General features: G+C 36.9%; 1 protein-coding gene across 11 annotated transcripts in view; it reads right to left on the reverse strand.

Moving 5' to 3' along the window:
- LOC116714202 (LIM and calponin homology domains-containing protein 1) overlaps positions 1 to 20,149 on the reverse strand; it is a 72,241-nt gene that overhangs the window by 20,818 nt on the left and 31,274 nt on the right. For 9 of the 11 annotated variants that reach the window (XM_032554594.1, XM_032554591.1, XM_032554592.1 and 6 more), the window contains exons 4-8: positions 16,148 to 16,254; positions 10,387 to 10,417; positions 7,280 to 7,390; positions 5,927 to 6,125; positions 1,585 to 1,843 (exon numbers count right to left, since the gene is read on the reverse strand). In XM_032554594.1, the coding sequence (XP_032410485.1) occupies positions 1,585 to 1,843; positions 5,927 to 6,125; positions 7,280 to 7,390; positions 10,387 to 10,417; positions 16,148 to 16,254 (707 nt within the window). Of the gene's footprint in view, positions 1 to 1,584; positions 1,844 to 5,926; positions 6,126 to 7,279; positions 7,391 to 9,736; positions 9,998 to 10,386; positions 10,418 to 16,147; positions 16,255 to 16,538; positions 16,550 to 20,149 lie in introns of those variants that run through there. The other 2 variants (XM_032554601.1, XM_032554599.1) reach the window with 2 other exon arrangements.

The following is a 20,149-nucleotide window of genomic DNA, read 5'->3' on the forward strand; positions in this document are numbered from 1 at the left end:
GCTCTGTTAACCCATAAGAATAGCATGAACAAATGGACCAGCTGTATTTTGGTATTAATAAATGGAATTCATAAATTCAATTCACTGACTCTTCATCAACCTCATGCATCAAGAACCTAGCTAGAGAAAGGATAATTCTCCAAACAGAACCAAATTTTCTGAGAGAACTGAGAGACTATGTATGACAGGGATTCCCAAAGTGGGTCCTCAAGGGCCAGCATCCTGCATGTTTCTCTCCCTGTTTTAACGCACCTGGATCCAATGATGGCTAATTAGAAGGACTAAGAAGAACACTGACATGCTGAAAAGATTGTTACTACCCCCAGGGAGAGAACTAAAACATGCAGGATGCCGGCCCTTGAGGACCGACTTGGGCACCCCTGATGTAAGACTATTTCTTTCTCAGAAGATATAAGAAACAACAACTCCGTAAGAGATTTATAGGAGACACTTATTTGAATCCTGTCTAGAAAAGGGAAGTTGGACATGGAATTTGACCTTTGCTCAGAGACGACCTTCGTCTGAGTTATGGTGTCTCTGGGAGGCTCGCTGCTCCTCCTTATTCCCACAGCATGGATATTAATGCAAGGCGAGAAGACCTTCAGCTTTTCCTCCTTCTCCTCCTCTTCGTTTTTACTCTCGCTCTCCTGTATCTGTGACTCGATGACTGGGGAGGGAGAAGGGCTGAGGGACTCTCTAAGTGGGAGTACTAAAACAGGGACTCCATTTGTACTATTATATAATTTACCCCACACAGAGGAAAAATCAGGAGCACATAATCAGGTTGGAGGAAAATTGGTGACATGAGGAGGATTATGGTATGATGATCACAAGACATGAAAGCACACGTGAAAAATTAAAGGCAGGAAAAGACAAGAGGTAAAACATGAAAGGAAAAAATATTTAATGCACAGTTTTGAGGCCACATAAGTTGAAAAAACAAACAAAAAAAAAATTAGCAGCAAACAATGAGTGATGATGGAAACCGAAACAATGTGGAAGACTAATTATAAAACAAAGTGGCTTTGATTTAATTATCTGCAATTTATCTCTTAATAAAACTAACGTGATTGAAGTCAGTTCAGTCAACCTCTGCAGTGATAGCACATACAGACACAATAGTTAGTAAAGAGAAAAATGTGAAAGAATTTACTGAGCAAGCAGAAATGTAAAACTTTTGATTATAAGTCTGAACATTTCTCTCCCTGGCGTTAACATGCCATACAAATATATACCCAATAAGCCCTTCAGAGCTGAGCAGCCAATGAAAACACACATCTGGCCTCCATCAGCCACACCCATCAGAACAATATGAGACGGACGGAGAAAAATAATCAGTGGCTAAAAGGTTTCATACCAGAAATATGCACATTGACACACAGTGTCTGATCCAAATCTAAAAAACAAAGTTTTACTCCTGTTTATTTTAGCTGCATCTACTCCAACTCATATTTTGATTATTTATATTTATAAGTGCACCTCATTAAATTAAAATAATTAAACTAAACAAACAAGAGTATCAATGAAAGAGTTATTTTTCATCGGTTTATTTTAACCTTTTCTTTTCATCATTTCGTGACTCACCTACAGGGTCTGCCTCCCCCTACAGGTGATGTAGCGGTACTCCAGCTCTTGTGGCCTCCCTCCTCCTTTTCATTATTCTTCTTGCGAAGCGGTGCCGGCACATATCCACTCTGGTTGCTCCTGTTGGGGAGGTACTGGTTGAAAGGCATGGCGGTGCGCAACTCAGTGACTGAGGTCCGCCGCGCCAACATGTCGTCCTTGTGCAGGTCCGGCATCTTCCTGTTAGGGGTGCCGTCGGACTCTGAGTCACTGCCGCGGCCTAGGGTGAGCCAAAGAGGTGCAAAGAAGATTTTTATTAGAGTTATATAATGATAATCATTGTGGAAAATACTGGCCATTCTACTTCATTTATCTTCACACAGAAAGTAGTTGTTCACTTAATCGGGATTTAATCTAATTTTCGGAGACTAGCAAATTAAAAGATTTTTATTTTCTCGGAACGGAAGAGATGTAAAGGTGAGGGACATATTTCTTCCAGTTTGGAGAACTTTTTTTCATGCTTCAGCAGACATCAGACTGAAAGGCCAGAGAAAAACAAACTGAGGAGATGATTCAGCAGAGTTACAAAACTCTTGAAGGCTGATTCCCATTATCCTTATGCAATGAAGAGCTGCAAACTATAATTACAAGGAAATTAACGGAAAAAATGCATTACTGAATCAGATATTTAAATTCATAACAGATTGTCTTCATCATCATTGTTATTTTGCAGTATAATCTTAACAGTTAACCTGTTTTAAGCTTGGCGTTCTTATAAAAGACTTCATATCTTATGAACTTGTTCACATTTTGTCGTGTTACATTAAAGAAAATTTACTTGTCAGCTTGTCAAAACTAATGTTAATAAAAACTTTGAAGGGTAGAAGGTCAACTCCCAGCAGACCAAACTTTACAGCCAGAGCTGCCATGGAACGGTTCAGATGTTAGAATGGACCAGTCCAAGTCCATACCCAAATTCAGATGAGAATCTAAAGCAAGACTTGGAATTTTTTTTTTCTGACCTAATCTTTTTAGTCCAGCAAAAAAGGCAAGTATTTCTAACCATTTCTATTCTCTAGATATGAGTAGATATGAGACCCCAAAATCATCTTATATATAGATTCTGCAGTGTTTTTAATCAGTGCAACTAAATAAAAAAAATAATTACAAATTTTTCTGATTTTTTTTTTTACAAAACCAAACAAAAGAAATTAATCAACCAATGCTACTTTATGTTAGTCTATCACAGAAAATAGACTAACTGTAATATGATTAAAACAGTATATGAAGACCTTGCTTGATAAAGACTTTTTACCTATATAATTTAATTCAGATACAGTAAAACATTTCTAGGTCTTGTTTAATTTAGGTATCTTGTAAACTGTAAGAAACAGCTAGCTGAGTCATTGACAAGGATAACAGAGCAAAGGGGGGGAAAAACAAAGGTGTAAAATTATTTTAAGAAGAGACTTGTAATTGATGAGCCTCATGGCAGATGTCTGAAAACCTTTTCTTTAAATCTACAGATTATAGTCTTCAGTTCCTAAACGTTATGAGCCTTACAGCAATCTTACAGTGTTATAAAATTCAATGCATTCCATCGACTGAGCATCAGTCAAACCCAAACAGGCTGATAGGCTGTGTTTATGAAACAAAGACAGTAACATAAATCATTACTAAATTAACATTGAACAGCTTGCGACATTTTAGCCTAGAGTGTGCAGGATTTTACTCTGGATGCCAATTTGTCTCCATTTCACAGTTTGAACCCACTTCAGGGTCTTTAATGTTGTTCTCAACACCTGGCTTTGCAGAAGTGCACTGCTCATGGACTTTCCCTAATGTGTGGGGTAAATTCCTCCGCAATACGTCCTAATTCGATCCTCTAATAATACACAGAGGAGAGGAATGAAAATCAGGTTCTTAGAAACAGTCACATGTGTAATTCCAGTAATTTACTCCTGGCATACCAGTAGGTTCCTCTTTCATTTGTTCATTTATTTTGAAAACTTTTCCAATCAATTAGTAGTGTAAAATGGATACCTGTGGATCAGCTTAGACAAACTTGAGCCACTGTCTCTTCACTTTGAGTGCTGCTGTGCTCAGACTGTGAGCTATGACTCAATGTAAACATTTCTTAACTATAAACACAAAACTTTCAACCAGATTTGAACCACAAAATAGGCCTTTATTTCTAATCAGAAACATATGGAAGCAGCCCTTTCTGTTAGTGGAAATAAACGTCACATTATAGTTGTGAAAAGTTCTGGTCTGAAACAGATGAAGCTCCAACCAAAAAGGCCTTTAGATATCCACACTTCCAACTGTGGATGATTTGGTTATGACTCCTAACAAATCAATAGGAAACATGAGTGTCCCTTTCATCCATGTAAATCCACCTTTAAGGAGTAACATATGTTTTCATGGGATGATGTGTTCTCTGTAGATATGGTAACATTGAGGCTTGAGGGAAAATATTTCATGTGTCAGTGCTATACTGTACCAGATTACAAACATCATCTACCAACTCCCACAAAAAAGTAAAGGGGTGCAGTGTGTTAAGTACAGCAACTGAAATGATGGAAAGTCCACAGATAAAGAGTGATGGAACTTTCCACAACTAAGACCGATGATGTGGAATTAAATGATTCCAGTTATTAATTTTGTCTGTGGTATGAGCTGCATTTATAGCAGCCAAAAATTGGGTATTAATATCCATTTCCGTTATGTAACACTTAACAAATTGACCATTTTAACAAGAGTGAAAAACTCTGCATTCAGAAATATGCACAAATATTAAATATAATGTAACCAGGGATCAAATCTTTGTTTTTCAGATTTTAAATATTTATTCAGAGCATAAGGTTTAATTGCTTAACTGAATAGATTTTCTATGATCAATATGAGGGAATTAGATAAAAACTGTATTATGCAAGCTCCCCAAGACAGTCTCATGTATTAGAGCTGTATCAAAGTTGGCAGAGACAAAACCATGTTGCCAATATTGAATTTCATTCAAAGAATGAACTAAACTCTTTCATCTGTCCCCCAGTTACTCAGAGTGAAGTCAATTTGGGCTTTGTCTGAAGATCACGGTAGGAAAACCTGGCACGTTTGTCTGGATGTTGGTAAATGGATGCATTTGTTCACAGTGTGAGCCAAGGTTTCATGCAACTTGGTGATCACAGATATATGCTTCTCTTCTTCTAGTCACTTTGATAGTTTTTTATTCAATCATGTCTACATTTTTGAAGATTTGTGTGTTAATAAAAATATTAACACCAACATATAAATTTTTTGATAAAATACACCCAGCATTCTAATATCTGTTACACAGCTCTAACTAGGTAAAGTAATTTCATAAAGTTTTTCAGGGACAAATTCTGCTTCCTTGTACGTCATAAGTTATCACAAAATTTTTAAACTCTGGTGTTGGGGAATATGCTTGACAGAATAAGAAATCACCTTGAGGTTCATGCTCAGAAAAATTGATTAGAAGAAACTTGTGCAGTAAAATCCTTGAGATAATTCTTCAGGGCATTCTAGCAATGAGATTTACTGCAGCAACCTAACAGGATAAAAAAGTCATCTCTCATATTGATTAAGGATTTCGGTGTGTCATTTTTTGCCTTTAAATTTGTAAGACTACAAACCTCCTATTCTTTTTCTTTACTTGATGGAAATGGTGTGTATTTTTATTTTTTTAAGTTAAACTTATCAACAAGTACGGCACATTTAGAGAACTAGAGTCTGATAGCAGGATTTCCCTTTGCTCTTTCCAGAAGCAGAAACAAACAGGATGGTAAGTGTTGCTCTGAATTATCAATCATGCAGTTTAGCAATGGAAATAACGTCATGACGACTACTGCAGGCTTTTATAAGCTGCTATTAAACTTTAAAAGGCACTAATTAACAAACAGTGTAGCAGTGAACAGCTGTTAGCTGCAGCAGGTGGTTAAGTTTGGCATCATAAAAACCTGAAGAACTTTCTAACACATTGTGTAATTTCAGCAAAAATAATAAAAGCTTCTTTGACGTTTGGGTTGCTAAGTGCCACATACATACAAGTATTTGCCCCCATATATATTTTTGCTTTTTGCCCCATAAGAGGAGATAAGGAAGACTTAGCTTCTGCAGTAGTGCAAAGACAGATTCCACTATTAATATTAAAACATTTTTGGGTATATTTTGAGTTTAATATAAGAAGTTCTAAGCATTTTTAAAGGGGATCTCAAGTATTGACATATTTTAGCTTTTCATTACAATAGCTAGTGGGGTTACGCTGTGGTCCATAGCCCGCCAGCGTATCAGTGGTTCATTGTATGCAACAATTCTAAACAAAGAGAGATGGATGATATCCTACCATCACTGCTGCCGCGTGGGACCAGGACATCCGGCGACGGAGTCTGTTGCGAGCGCGAGCCGAAGGAGTCCAGGCTGTCGAATGAATCTTCGCGTCCGTGGCGTGGCGGGGAGAGCGAGTCACTGCGTTCAGAGTCCCAGCAGTCGATGTAACCACTGTCCCGAATGCTGCGTTGAGGACTTTCTGCCGCCTCTGCCTCCTACATTATGAGGAAATAGGAAAAACACAATCAGATTTTTTGGTTTCTAAAATGTGAACTAAAAAAAGGGTGAAACAAATATAATTTAATCCAATTTATTGAAAGAAATCCAGCATCTAAATGTTGCACTTTAGACTTTGAAATCTCTCAGGAAACTCCACAGTCCTCCCACATCTGTTTAGTCAACAACCTTTTCAAAATATCCTCATTATCTTCTGCCTACATCCTTTCTCATTACTCTCTCTACACCTTAGTGACCTTCCCCTTTTTCTGCTGACAGCTGAAATGTGTCTTTGGTACTAATGGAAGGTGGAGAAAGACCTTTCCTGTCAACCAAATGGCTTCCTTTTCCTGACCTCATAACACTTTGCTATAGCTTCTCCAGCCTTGCATAAATCTCTGTATTCTTGAATGTTCCACAGTGGGTGGGAATTGTTTTTGACAGTGACATATTCTTTATTTGTTTTGGTCATATAAGAATGACCAGGAATATAAGGGCTTCTTTCCTTCTGGTGCAGTCAGATTCACCTGCTTCAGGCTTTTCACTCAGCTTTAATAAATAATGGAAACACTGAGTATAATGTGTTGCCAATTAGAAATAAATGGTTTTTGCAGTTTTATTGTACTCCCCTGTTATTCCAGTATTTTATTTATTGGAAAAAAAGGTTTCGTTTTGTCCATATGCAACATATGAACATCTGGTAAGCTAATTCTCCTGACTTGGCAGTACTTTATCTGTTTAATAAGACAGTAAAATGATGTGACAATGTGGAAGAAATTTTGTGCAGGGTGACATCATGGCTATGAATGATTGTCACAGAAAGATTTGTAAAACCAGTTCCAACATTACTCTGTCCTTCTGGACAGCAACAGCAGGATTTCCACGGGAATCTAGTTCATGAAGGTCATGACTGGACCTCAGGTGGATGATCCTATCATCTCTCTGAGATCATTTCTCAAATATTTCCTGACATCAAGACGTTCAAAAACATTCCCTTACTGATTTCTAAATCAAGTGACAAAGCAGAGACTGTTTGTGTCTCGTTTCTGGCCATACTGGTTAGAAGTAAAATTTCTCATACTGAGATAAACAATATATCTATGTAATAAAATACTGAAAACAGAATTTTTCATTAAAATATAACTTTAAAGACCTTTCGCATTTGTGACAGCAAGCCCTCAAACTCTTTTAGGTCCAGCGTGGGCCCGTTGTAGGAGGTGCAGCTGTTGGCAGCACAACCCAGCCAGTAGATGGTGATTAAAACCTGCGGGGCAGAAATGGATAAAATGATCACAAAACTCAAGTGACATTTGGTTTGTTGGGATAATGGTAAACATGGAACAAACATACAATACAACAGATTGATATGCCTGATCAAACCAACAGAGCTTTCAATGCTCTCCTCTTGGCAGATATCAAATGAGTCAAATGTATTTACTTCCAATATTCTGGTAATATAAATAGTTAAAATTTTTCCACTGTAGATTTGTTAAAATGATCAACAAACACATTATTTCAGCAGTTCAGGTAAGTCACACACTGCTCTCTGACTCATATACTGACCTTTTAATTGGCGACTGTGATTTACTGAATAAATTATTGGGTCAGTTTTGCCTCTCAGACTACAGAAACATTACAAAACAAGCAGCTGGATTACTCTGCTATTTAGTTGGACCATTTGCAACCCAATGATCCAAGGTTCCACTGAGTGTGAAAGAGGAAACAAAGCTTACGGCACTCATCGGAAGTTTCTTTGCAGTCAGCTTAAAGTGTAAAATACAGAATGTACAGACTGAGGCTGACATCACACAGAGCTGCACCTTTAGCACCGTTGGGAGGGTGATTCCAGCTATATTTACAGTGTCCATGTCAACCTGCACTCCACAGGGACAGCTTTGATAAGAAGGCTCAGCCAGGCTTAATGTGGTAATTGCAGTTGCACCGTCAATGTAAACAGCTTTTCCCATTCAAATACACAGAGAGGACAAGCAAAGGGTTGGGCCTGCTGATCAGAGGGAAGCATGACGCCAAACGAGTCACTTGCTATAATCCTGAGTGAACTTTAAATGCAATGGCTTCTTTATTTTGAGTAACAGGTCAGAAGTACTTAGTGGCACTCATGGAGAACATAATATTTGTAAATGAACTAATTAAAAGTTTAAGAAGTGATATTTTTTAAATCTTGTTTTTGGTGATCATTTCCATAAAACTGCACAATAAATTCTGGCCCTGCTAAGAAAAAACAACAACAAAAAAACAGTGCTACTCAGAAATTGCTGTCTTTAACAGTATCATGATATTTTAATATTGAAAGAATAATAAACAAACCATTTTTTAAGCAAATAAAAAGCACGATTGAAAATGAAACAAGAAACTTTTGTAGTCACACAAACAGGAAAAAAGAGGAGGTGAGAACCATATGGAGAATGGCATCTCATCTAGATAAGCTACTGCCACATGAACAGTGATTTTTATAAAAACATTTTTTATTACAAATTCTCATTAGCAAGAGGAACAGTGAATATTACACCTATCCCAATGGAGTTCGATGTTTCCCTAGGCTAATGACAGAACTTTTAAATCTCTCCATAGGGTGCCAGTCTGAAAGGTCTCAAATCTTCTGATTTAGGAACTCAAATTGGGGTAGGAGTCAATAATACCACTGATTTCTATCTTGGATGTGTTTTGCACCAGTTCAGCAGGTTGGTTTCACAATAAGTCTTTGATGACTTTTGGCTGCATTATTGGCTGCTGTTCTGATTTATTTTCATTCACTTTATACATTTCTCAATTTTGGTAGTGAATTTCATTATCTACCCAACTATCATAAGCTAAAAGCCTGAACAGAACAGAAAAGGAAAACTTGTGAGAAGCAATGACCTTTCAACCTTATCACAAGCATCATGTAGCTCTTAGCAGCAAAGTGGAGCACTCCAGTGTCACCAGCATAATGGGCACATCTCCAGTGAATGTAGGTCGCCACCAAATGTGTTCCACATGCTCACTATTGAGCTCTAAATAGATCCACATTGATCCCAAATACAAAACATAGTGAAAAGCATCGTATGTCTGTCCCAGCACTATTTACACAAGAAACACCAAACCAACAAGCTGACAACTGTGTCAAACCAAAACTTCGACTTCGACTGAGAAACACCAGGTGAAAGGAAACAATTGTTTAAAACGAGTCAGTGGAGTTTTGAGTGGCAGCAAAATCAACAAGAGGCCTCAGAGAGAGAGACGTGTGTCACACTTACTTTACCTCATCAGTTTCAGCAGCTGTCTGCTGTGACATATGGCCTGTCAACGAGGATCTAGTGGAAAGATACGGTCGCCAAGCACCAAAAAACAAAAACAAAAAAATAACTAGGATGTGAACAACTATTCACATGAGTACTTATGTTTTAACCAACACTAAGTGTGGTTTCCAATACAAAGAAACAAAAAACGCTTCATTGGCTGTTCACATCTTCTCCTGCTTAACAAGCACATAACAATTACAGCGATATTCCACTCCTCCAGGGAGCCTCTTTTCAACGTAACATCAAATCTGTTTGCTAAACAGCTTTATGGCCACATCAGCAGATTTTTCTCACAGCAGGTTCTTCACCTCTTAATATTTGATGCGCTGCAGAGACAGCCGCTGTCCAATCCTAGTCCTCAGTCTTCAGCGTGCAAGGCAAATCCACAGTGCACGTCACACAAGCAGATCCCAGCTAAAGCATCACCGACTGGCAATTTGAGAATCATTTCCTCTGCAGCTGTAAATGCTGGCTAACACAGCAGAGACTCAATGTGTTTAGTCAGCTAAATGAGCCAGCAGGAGAGGTGAGCTCTGCAATGCCACACACATGAACTTGCTCAGTGCACATCAGCATCACAGAGAGAGTGAAGGGACGGAGAACGAGTGGAACTGCTCCGACTGCAGAGTGGGCAGGGCTAGCACAGCACCTTCTGCTTCTTAAAGTGCCATTTAAAAAAAAAAAAGAAAGAAAGAGAGCTACGTTGGAGCAGATAATAAACACAGAAAGTAAGGTTAATAAAATCCTGTTTCTGCAGGAGAGAAATGTTTTCTAACAACACAGATAGTAGCTCCATGAAATTGAACAAGACTAATTAGACTCAACAGAAAAGGAAGATGGAAACAAAGGTAGTCACAGCAGTCCAAACAGACAGTGTGTCAAAATACCGATTTCAAAACCAATCATGCATTTAGCTCACAAACAAATTACTACAATCTAATCCAATGGCAACACTTACATTTTTGAGCCTTCGGCTGCAGTCGCTTCCCCTGGAGAAAAAGACAGAGATGTGTTAGACATTGGAATATAGGTTGCACAGATTTCAGGCAGGACTAATGTACTAGTACTGTTACTTCTCCTTTTACTCAGCAGGGTTTGTTTTTCAGTTTTAATCAATAAGTGTGAAATAATAGATAAACACTCAGATAAATTGCTAATGATCAGAATCAGATTGTTTTCAGCTTGATCAGCCCAATAGTGAACAAGAATGCCTCACATTAGTCATTTACCTCCAGGAAATACTTTTCTCTAAGTCAGCCAGATGTCCTTGTTAGACTTTAGGTTAAGTGAAAAAAAACTTCAAATATGCAGAAAATCTCTTCTTTGTTAAATGTGCTAAAATTTTCTATCTGTAAAAAGATCAAACATTAATCTAGGTTGATTTTAATTGTTTGGTATACTGACTAATTTTTAATTAATTAATGAGCCTTACTTTAACTCTGTTGAATGGCTGAAAAATCTCTTTTTTGATCAGTGAATTTATCATACATAAGCTCTACGAAGTGATACTGACAATATTTTTCAGTTGAGACACTGGTGCTGAGAGAAGAAACTCACATTTACTTATTTCATTATTTTGAGCATTCGACAGCAAGACATTCAGGAGATAACAGGAAAAAAAATGCAATATTCAGCATCCTGAACGACACGGATCAATTCTACTACATGTTAAAGCTTCCAACTTGTTTCCAAGTTTAAAATAATTTTGATATATTATTTAATAAAAACTTTAACACAGTATTGAACTGGAACTTGGTATCGGCTCATGTCTTAAATGAGTTTGATCAGTATTAGAGTTAAATATCAGCTCTGTCAGGGCAGCCCTACTAAAAACACTAAAAGCGTCTTTCATATTTCCCCAAACATTTCAGTTATCTTTATATTATGCCACATGAAGACAAACACAATAAATAATAAACTATTGAAAATTATAAATTTTAAGATTTTATTGCAATTTTTCCACAATTAACATTTTACAAAATGTATGTTTTTGTGTGTTGTTGCAACACATGAATAGTTGCAACAACATACATAAAATAATAAAGGTGCACAAGTTACAAAGGGTAAAGAAATTACAGAAGACAGATTGATTTCTTGCTTGAGGTTAAAAAAAAAAAAAGCAAACCATAACTTTAAGGATGAATACTGGGTTGCAGTAATATAACCAAATTCCTACATTATGAGTATGTTTCTAAGTAGGCTCCAGGGTCAAACTCACTCAGCAGGTAACTGACACCTAAATAGCAGGTATTTGAGTTTCCCAGAGACCAAAAAAACAAATAGTGAGATTGAAGGTGAGGAAGAAAGAGAAGTAGCTGCAGGGAATGATCCATAAACACTTCTTCTTTTGTTCAACCTGGTTCTCTGTCAGTTGAACAGATGAGGACAAGCTGCTTTTTCTCTGCCATTACTCAGATGATGCACCAATAATTCACATTCCACAAGAGCTCACATGGAGGCTACAGTTAAATACGTCTGTTACATTACGTCCCTTTTAACCTGTCAGTCAGGGATTTTACGGAGTTTTTAATTTCCCTTTGTTTTTTGTTTTTTTATTAAAAAGGCAAGCAATACTTTATGTATGTCATTTTTATCTTTAAGCACATTTTACCATGCATCCAAATGTGTTTAAAAGACATTTAAAAGAAATTTGGTGAATTACTTTTTTCAGTTAGGTGTAAATTAATAAGATGTGATCTATTAGAGAATTAATAAGAATATTCACACATTTTGTACATTTTACACACTACATGTTCACACAATCATGAATAATTTCCAAGACTGACATTTTCTGCTGCATCTGCTCCTGGCCTTTTATATGGCTTGGCTCAAATATTTACTGTTAATATGTTTAGAGTATTTGTTATAATTTGTATCTGACACACGGCCACTGTGGGTTCTCCGTATACAAAACCTAAAGCTACATGTTTAAACATGGGACCATTAACGTGGATTAAACAAAAAAATGTTAATTTAAATTCATAGTGAAAATATGTTGGTTGCTACAAACATTTTTTTATAAATCCTACTGTAAAACATGAAACAAAAAAGAAAGTCTGAAATTGGTAATGTTTTTAATTTTTATTCTATTTATTTCTCAGAATTGGAATTCCTTCAAGACTTTGAATCCTTTATGCATACAAAATTATAAAGATGGTTGCTGTGGAAAACTTTATATCAATGTTTAATCAAAGCTATTTGGTTTTTAAAAGCTGACTGAAAGATTTAATCCAGAGTTTATCGTGTTTTATTCTGTAAATATGTCTGTATGGTGTCATATGTACAGGTTCTGGAAAGACCAGAATCTGTCTTTCCAGTTCTTTGATCAAACTTCTTTTTACAGAAGAGTAAATTTCAGCTCAGATTCCTCAGTGAAGCAGTGTGTCTCCTGTCACTGAAGGACAAGAAAACAGCATCCTGAACAACACAGGGTTACATAACCACTGGAAATAGCACAGGGTCACTGGAACAATGACACCTCAGTTTCCTATCAGATCTGACTTAATGCTGCAGACTTCCATTGTTTATTTTTTAAAGTTTAACAGAATTGATAAATTAGCCAGGCAAAAGGATGCTTATTTCCAGAATGAGTCCCCCAGAATGTTCCTGAAGTTTCCTAATCTCACTTGGATTTGACTAGCTTTGCATACCCAGGTTTAGTGCCTTTCAGCTGCAGCTAACAAGAGGTTCTTTACTCACACAAATATGCAGCAACTCTCAAAAAGATAAATCTATCAATTCTAATCAAGACCCTATTAGTTTATATAAAAGTAAAAGCACATGAGGTCTGATTTCAAATCAGAATTTACTATTGTTATTTATTAGTATAATTCTATATGAAATAAGTTTGTTTAGAAAATGTGTAAAGTAAATGTGTAAAGTAAAAATATGAGTTATTCATTTTAATAGTATTGGTAAAATACAAACTGACAAATAATGGATTGTTACATCCATATGGATGTAAATATCTTCAAATAATGAAAAAAGTGACTTTACAAACATGTTTTGCTATAAAACCTATGTAAACATTAGTTTCTACACATACAGAGATTCCCTCATCCTGACAGAATCCCTAAAGCAGCTGCTCCCGACACCAGCTAAGATTAGCACTTATCCTCTCATCTGATCTGCAGAAGCAGCTTCCTAAGCCCTTCTGTGAATGAAACCCTGTTAAACACATTTAGCATCAGAACAGAGCATGCCAAGCACACTGAGAGACACCTGCACATTCACACAAACACTTACAACACATGTATAAACCATAACATGTACTTGGTTTTGTTACCAAGCAACAAAGCAGGAGTCATGGCTGAGTGAGTGATGCAAAGCCTTTTGTTGTACGTTGACAGAGACCAGTTGTGTCAAACAGACAAGCCATTGTTTCTGCATTGACAGGCAGTGCAAGCTTGTCCAAACTTCCATTCACTGTCATTTACTAATTTATGTTGCTGTGAACTGCATGATTTTCTAATGCAGACTGACTGACAGCACGAGACGGGGAAAGAAAAGCACAATCAGTGTTTAACAAAAGCTTTCTGTTGACATACAGCTGAAGTGCTCTGTGGCCTTCAGTCTGTAGAAAGCTGAATAAAATAGATAACTCATTCCACATTTAACAGCAACAACAGAAACTATTCCTATATCTATGATTTATTGATATCGCAGCTTGTGACCTGAACTGGCTCATTTTCAGTTTGAACGGCTGCAACTGCTTACTGCCGTATTGGAAAATCAGATTTTGCTGCAATCAAGTGAGCGTGAGCACAAAATACAGTCAGCAGAGATCCAAAGTCAGAAAGTTCTAGTTGCTTTTCCAAAAATAATTCAAGATAAAACTAAATTATTACATTTTTCCTTATAAATAACTCCACAGTTTGTGGTTATAGAAAAAGTTTGTCTCTGTGTGAAGCAACCCTGTTTGATAAATTCAAGTTTGTGTGAGTTTTAAAACACACAAACTTTTAAAATGAGCGCATGCACATCCATCTTACCTTCGGCTCATTAACTCTTCTATAGAAAGCCAAAAACCACTTCAAGTGAGTGTATTAATATTTTTTGCAAAATTGAGGAAGTTATTTTGAATTTTGCTATTTCATCAGCCTTTCCTAATGCGATGCTTCAAAATGCGCTTAAAAATGTTGATGGCAAGACAAGATATGGTAGTCTCTTGTTAGCTGCAGCTGAGAGGAACTCAACCTGGGTATGCAAAGCCAATAAAATCCAAGTAAGATTTGTTCTTTAGAAAACTTCAGGAACACCGTCTACACAGGAGGACTCGTTCTGGGAATAAGCATCCTTATGCCTGGCTAATTTATCAATTCTGTAAAACTAAAAAAAAAAAAAAAAAAAAAATGGAAGTCTGTAGCATTAAGTTGGACCAGAGAGGAAACTGAAGTGTCATTGTTCCAGTGACCCTGTGCTATTTCCAGTGGTTGATGGTCAGAAATACAATTTCCAAGTGGAAATTTTATTTTTATGGGAAATGAATAATGGAAATTTTATTTCCACTTGGAAATAAACTTGTCCAAGTGGAAATTTCATTTCCACTTGGACAAAAGTAACTACCGGGCATATGAATCATCTTTTTATGCTAGATTAGAGACAGAAGTTTAAAATTGCAGTCAATATTTGACCCCAGAGTTCATACAGTCCTCTAGAGATTTTGTGAAAAGTTTCAAACATAACCTGAAAGCATGGAAGAGTAACCACGCATCTCAGTATCAGAGGACATTTGAGGTAAAGGTCAAAGGTTCGGCCAATTAGGACGTCAAAACATTTATTCTATGATCTCAACTCATTTTCTGCTACAGACACATTTGTTGGCATCCCTGGCAAAGACGTATAAAAATTTAAGATGAAATTGTTTTGTTGCAGTAAGATAGTCAAAACACCTTTTAATTTCTATTATATTAACACATTAATTAATTATTATACAAAAAAATAATTATGTTGTGAAAATCACTGGTGGAAGAATTATTTGCATCTCTGGAGTTTAAGCTTTGCACAACACTTATTGTTGAACTGGCTATCTGTTTTTGATCCTTATGCTGCTGAAAAATCCAGTGATGCCTCATTCAGAGTTTCCTGGAAGAGGCCATCAGATGTTTATTTAAAATCTTCCGGTACTGCAGAGATCCGTGACGCCTTGCATTTTACCATGGCTCTCAGGCCTTTGAAAGACAAACAACCTCACAGCATCACAGATTCTTTTTCATATATTTATCCATTGTTGCACATATGATTTGATGTGAAACAAATACTGTTGCTGAAAAACTCAATCATAGTCTAATTTGACCAAAGTACGTAGTTTCAGGTCAATTCTAAATGGCATTCATCAAATTTTACATCTTCATGTGTTTTGAACAGTAAATTTCAGTCATGTTCCCCAAATAACCTTTTGTCATGCAGGTAGCATAAAAAACCTGTTATTTAGACTGGTCCGGATTAATCAAACAATAAGCTTTGGAGATATTTTATGTGCTTACCTATTCTGAAACAAAAAGATCAAAGATTGCTAAACAGAAGTGCCTAGAAACTTTGATCAAGTTATAAAAAGTAAAGACGACTGGCATAAAATTCTTCTGATAAATACATTTCCTATAAACTGAAAGTAGCATTAAATCTAGAAGTGCATTAGTTAAAGACTCTGGCTCTGTAACAAAAATTGTAGAAATTGTAGGACCTAGCAGGAAAGATAACAGTGAAGCTTTGAGTCTTACTTGGCAGCAGGACGTGTGGATGTGTCCTGCAGGTCTCCTGGGTCAAACAGCTGCGAGCCTTTAAGTCCCAACTCCTCACAGCCTCGCAGAAAAACACTCAGGTTGTCCTGTGCAGAAAGGAAACAAACGGCAGCTTAAAATCAGAGCATGCAATAACTACCCAAAATAGTCTGTCTTAGTAATAAAAATAAACTGCAATGTTCAAGAGTAGCTCATGTCTGCAATTGGGTCATTATTAGCATTTCCTGTGCATAAATACATGAAAAAGCTTTTTGAGCTTTCAGGCCAGTCAGATAAGTTTAACATCAGAGTTATGATAAAAATCTGAAGTTTTCTGCATCTTTAAACCAAACAAGCCATCTGTCTCTGGTTAGAATGAAAATCTGTTTACCTGTGGAATGAAAGGTGACACCACCAGGTTTTATGCCCAAGTTTTGGACATCAATTTTAGATTCCACCAACTTTCACTCTTCAGCTTCTGGTTTGAGAAAAATATTTTCAACCGTATAATCTGTCATCAGGCCCTCCTTTTCTCACTGGTCATTCCTCTCCTCCATTGCTTAGATTTCACTCTGCCCCGATTGCTGCAGTCCTTCGCTCTTCCCCTGTGTATGCTCTGACAATGTCTTTGTTGGATGCAACCTGAGTCAAGTTCTCTCATGTTCCCAGGTTCTCCCCCTCTCTCTTGCTAACGCTCTCTTTGTGTTTGTTTCAGAGGGCTGCAACTAAAGCCCTTCCCTCTCTTTCCCTCTCAGGGTGTCACCATTTCCTCTTCACCTTAACTGTCCTAAACCCCATTTCCGTCTTATATGATCATATTCATATATGACATGAGATTATTTATGTCATATGAAAAAGTGGCTCTAAGTGCACCCTTTGGGATTTGCAGCAAAACTTTGAGCAAAAGGATATTTGTTTTAGTTTTCTACACTGGCATGGCTGCAAACATAAGCACAGCATAGAAAACACTTGTTCTCACGGTCCTTTTGCACTTGGAGCAAAACATTGCCTCCAAACCCACCCTGCAGCTTCCTGTGTTTTTGGGACGGGGCCATCTGTGCTCTCCTGATGGGGGAACCCAACCCACAGATTGACACACACGCACACACACGCACCCACCCACATCTCTCCGCAAAAGGACTCAGCAGTTTCTTCAACCAGTTTAACTTCAGAAAGCCAAAGCTGGGCTCAACTGCACCACAAACAATTTTTTTTTTTTTTTTTTAAGAGTCTCAGCACATCCATCATCCTTCTCTGTTGGTTTCAAGTCCTTTTAATCAAATGCCACAGAAATGTTGGAGTAACCGGTTTTCTCCTAATGCATGTGCCCTTCCCCCACCTGTTGCTACACACTGTCAATCAGCTGGTTGAATAAAGCTGTTAAGCTTTTCCTTACCTTGCACGAAAGACAAATGTAAACAAAATAAATAAATCCATTGAATCATTATGAAAACATGCCTTTGCAAGTTTTTTTTAAACATATTGACAGAAATCTTCAGTTTACTTCACTTTCAACAGGCAGTTTGAAGTTTTTAACATGGCAAACAAATTCTCTGCCAGAAAGTAAGATCAACAATGACCTCTGATCTGCATATCAGGGGTCACTGGGCTTAGAGATAACAAAATCAGACAGTATCAAGTGACAAAGCAACAAATTGCAAAAAATTATGGGCCCCTGTGTGAGCTGGGTGTTTTGTAAGACAGGAGGCAGGAAATTGGGCGTCTACCCACGCAGATATGTTTTTAGAAAGACTGTAAGGTTGAAGGTCAGCAAAACGTTTTGGTTAATCAGTCAAAAAACAAAATAACCTTAAGAAAAGTCAGCAGAACTCAAACAATATAGTAACATAATGGAAACCAAGTCAGACTTCCTGTATAGCAAAATGGCACACCACATAATTTAAGATTATTAGGCCTGGCAGAAAGCAAAATAATTTCAAATGAACCAAGAAGTTTGTTTCTGACAGGCAATGAGACAGGCTTCTTAACAAACCAATGTAATAAGAGCATCAAATATAATTTAAAAAAGCATCAAAATAAAGGAAAATGTTCCAAAACAAAACATAAAATAAAGCAAGGCATCTAATGCTCAATTCTAATAGTTCTTGTCAGAAAAAAGCATTGTTTCAAACATGTTAAACATTTTACAACTAAGTGAGAGAAACTTCATCTTGATGCATCACACTCTGAAAAACAGATAATCTCCAGATATTAAAGAAGCCTACATTTTTTATAGGTATTTTTGGCTTTATTCCCCTTTATTTCACAGTAGATTGATAGGAAAGTGGATTATGAGAGAAGGAGAAGGCCAATGGGTCAATGGGCCGTGACTCGAACCTGTGGCAGCGAGTCGAGGACAGAGGCCTCTGTACATGGGTCTCACGCTTTACCCACTGCACCACCACTGCGCTCCAAGAAGCACACATTTTTAATAAAAATCAGGTTAGCTGGAATTTAAAACTGCTCTTACCATTTGAATCATTATTGTAAAAATACCAGCTTTAAATGATCTACATGACTGGCAAGAAATGCTTTTTGAAAATGAGAATTACGGCTCATTATCTTGGAAGGGGATTCTTCGCTGAAATGTCTATTTACACTGAAAAACACAAGAGAATTCATAGTAGGTTGGAAACAGCCACCGCGGTCACAGAGGTCAAACTGCCAAAGCCAGGAGGTGATTGTTCTAATTACAAAACTGTCTAAACCCCACAGAGACTTACTTTCCCATTAGTCTCCAAACAGGAAGAGGAAGGGGGGAGGGCTGTGTTTTATTACGATGGGGCAGATAACAGCAAACTCCTTGTTTATGTGTTTCTCACCTCTATAATCACAGCCAAGACAAAGGAGAAAAGTGTGCAAAAGCAACAGAATTATGAAATTCAGAGAGAATAAAGGGACCCATTGTTCAGACATAAAAAACCCTCGGAGGTGTTGGGTTCTTTTAACATTACTTTTTATGTCAAATTACTTCTGTAAACATGTCTTTCCAGTAGATTGTTTATTGTCCCTTTGGGCCAATTACTAATGGTTAATTCCTGTTTTTCTGGTCTTGTAATTGTGTAGTCAACTACTGTAAATGATTGGATGTTTTCTTTGTAATGTTGTTTTATGCTTCAGTGATTTGTGCTTCAGATATAACAATATATTTTAAAAAAGATGCATTTAACAAAATAAAATGATCAGAATAACTTTACATGTTATATAAGAGTCAGTAATCTTGATTAATTCAGACTCTGTGTTGAACTTCCTTGGGTAGGCAGAAAACCTCCCACCCACTATGAGAATAATATAAAGGATTGTCTTGCAAAGCAAAGCACACCTACACCCAAATTTCCTGCACTGATAAGTGATTGTTTTTCTAATTTTAGTAATTTTTAACTTTAAGATAGAGTGCATCATAAAGTACTGCTTGTGAAAATCCAGAAAAGACTCACTGGCAGCAACTTAGACAAGAAGATATATCCACTCACCCTGAACATGTTGGAAGCAGCCATGGATCTCTAAGTTCTAAGTACTAATATTTTCTAATTACAATGCCTCACTTTAAATCCTGACAAATTCAACAAACAACCCTTAAATGTGAGTTACAAACATTTTGATCTAACTTCATTGACAATATTTCATTTTTTACTCCATTACATTGAAAATCAGTGTTTCTAAGAATTAAAACAATATTGCAAGATATTGCTACATTTCATTGATCTGCATTTGCCCAGCAAATTCACCTTGATGTCAAACTGGGAATCCTCCATATCAAGTACCTACATGATAAACTCTAAAGGCCGGAGTTAGCATGCTAACTGTAAAATGTTATGACAGGATGATGATAAAAAACAACAACAAAAAAAACACTGAACAATTCTGGCCCGATTAAAAGAAGGAGAAACCTCGTCTTCCTAAAAGAAAAGAATAAAACTATACCTTTTATTCAGGTGGGGATATACCTGAATGCAAGAATTCTGGAATAAAATATTTTATGCATATCAAAACCATAAAAAT

The sequence above is a fragment of the Xiphophorus hellerii genome, chromosome 23 (assembly GCF_003331165.1).
Source record: "Xiphophorus hellerii strain 12219 chromosome 23, Xiphophorus_hellerii-4.1, whole genome shotgun sequence".
NCBI lineage: Eukaryota > Metazoa > Chordata > Actinopteri > Cyprinodontiformes > Poeciliidae > Xiphophorus > Xiphophorus hellerii.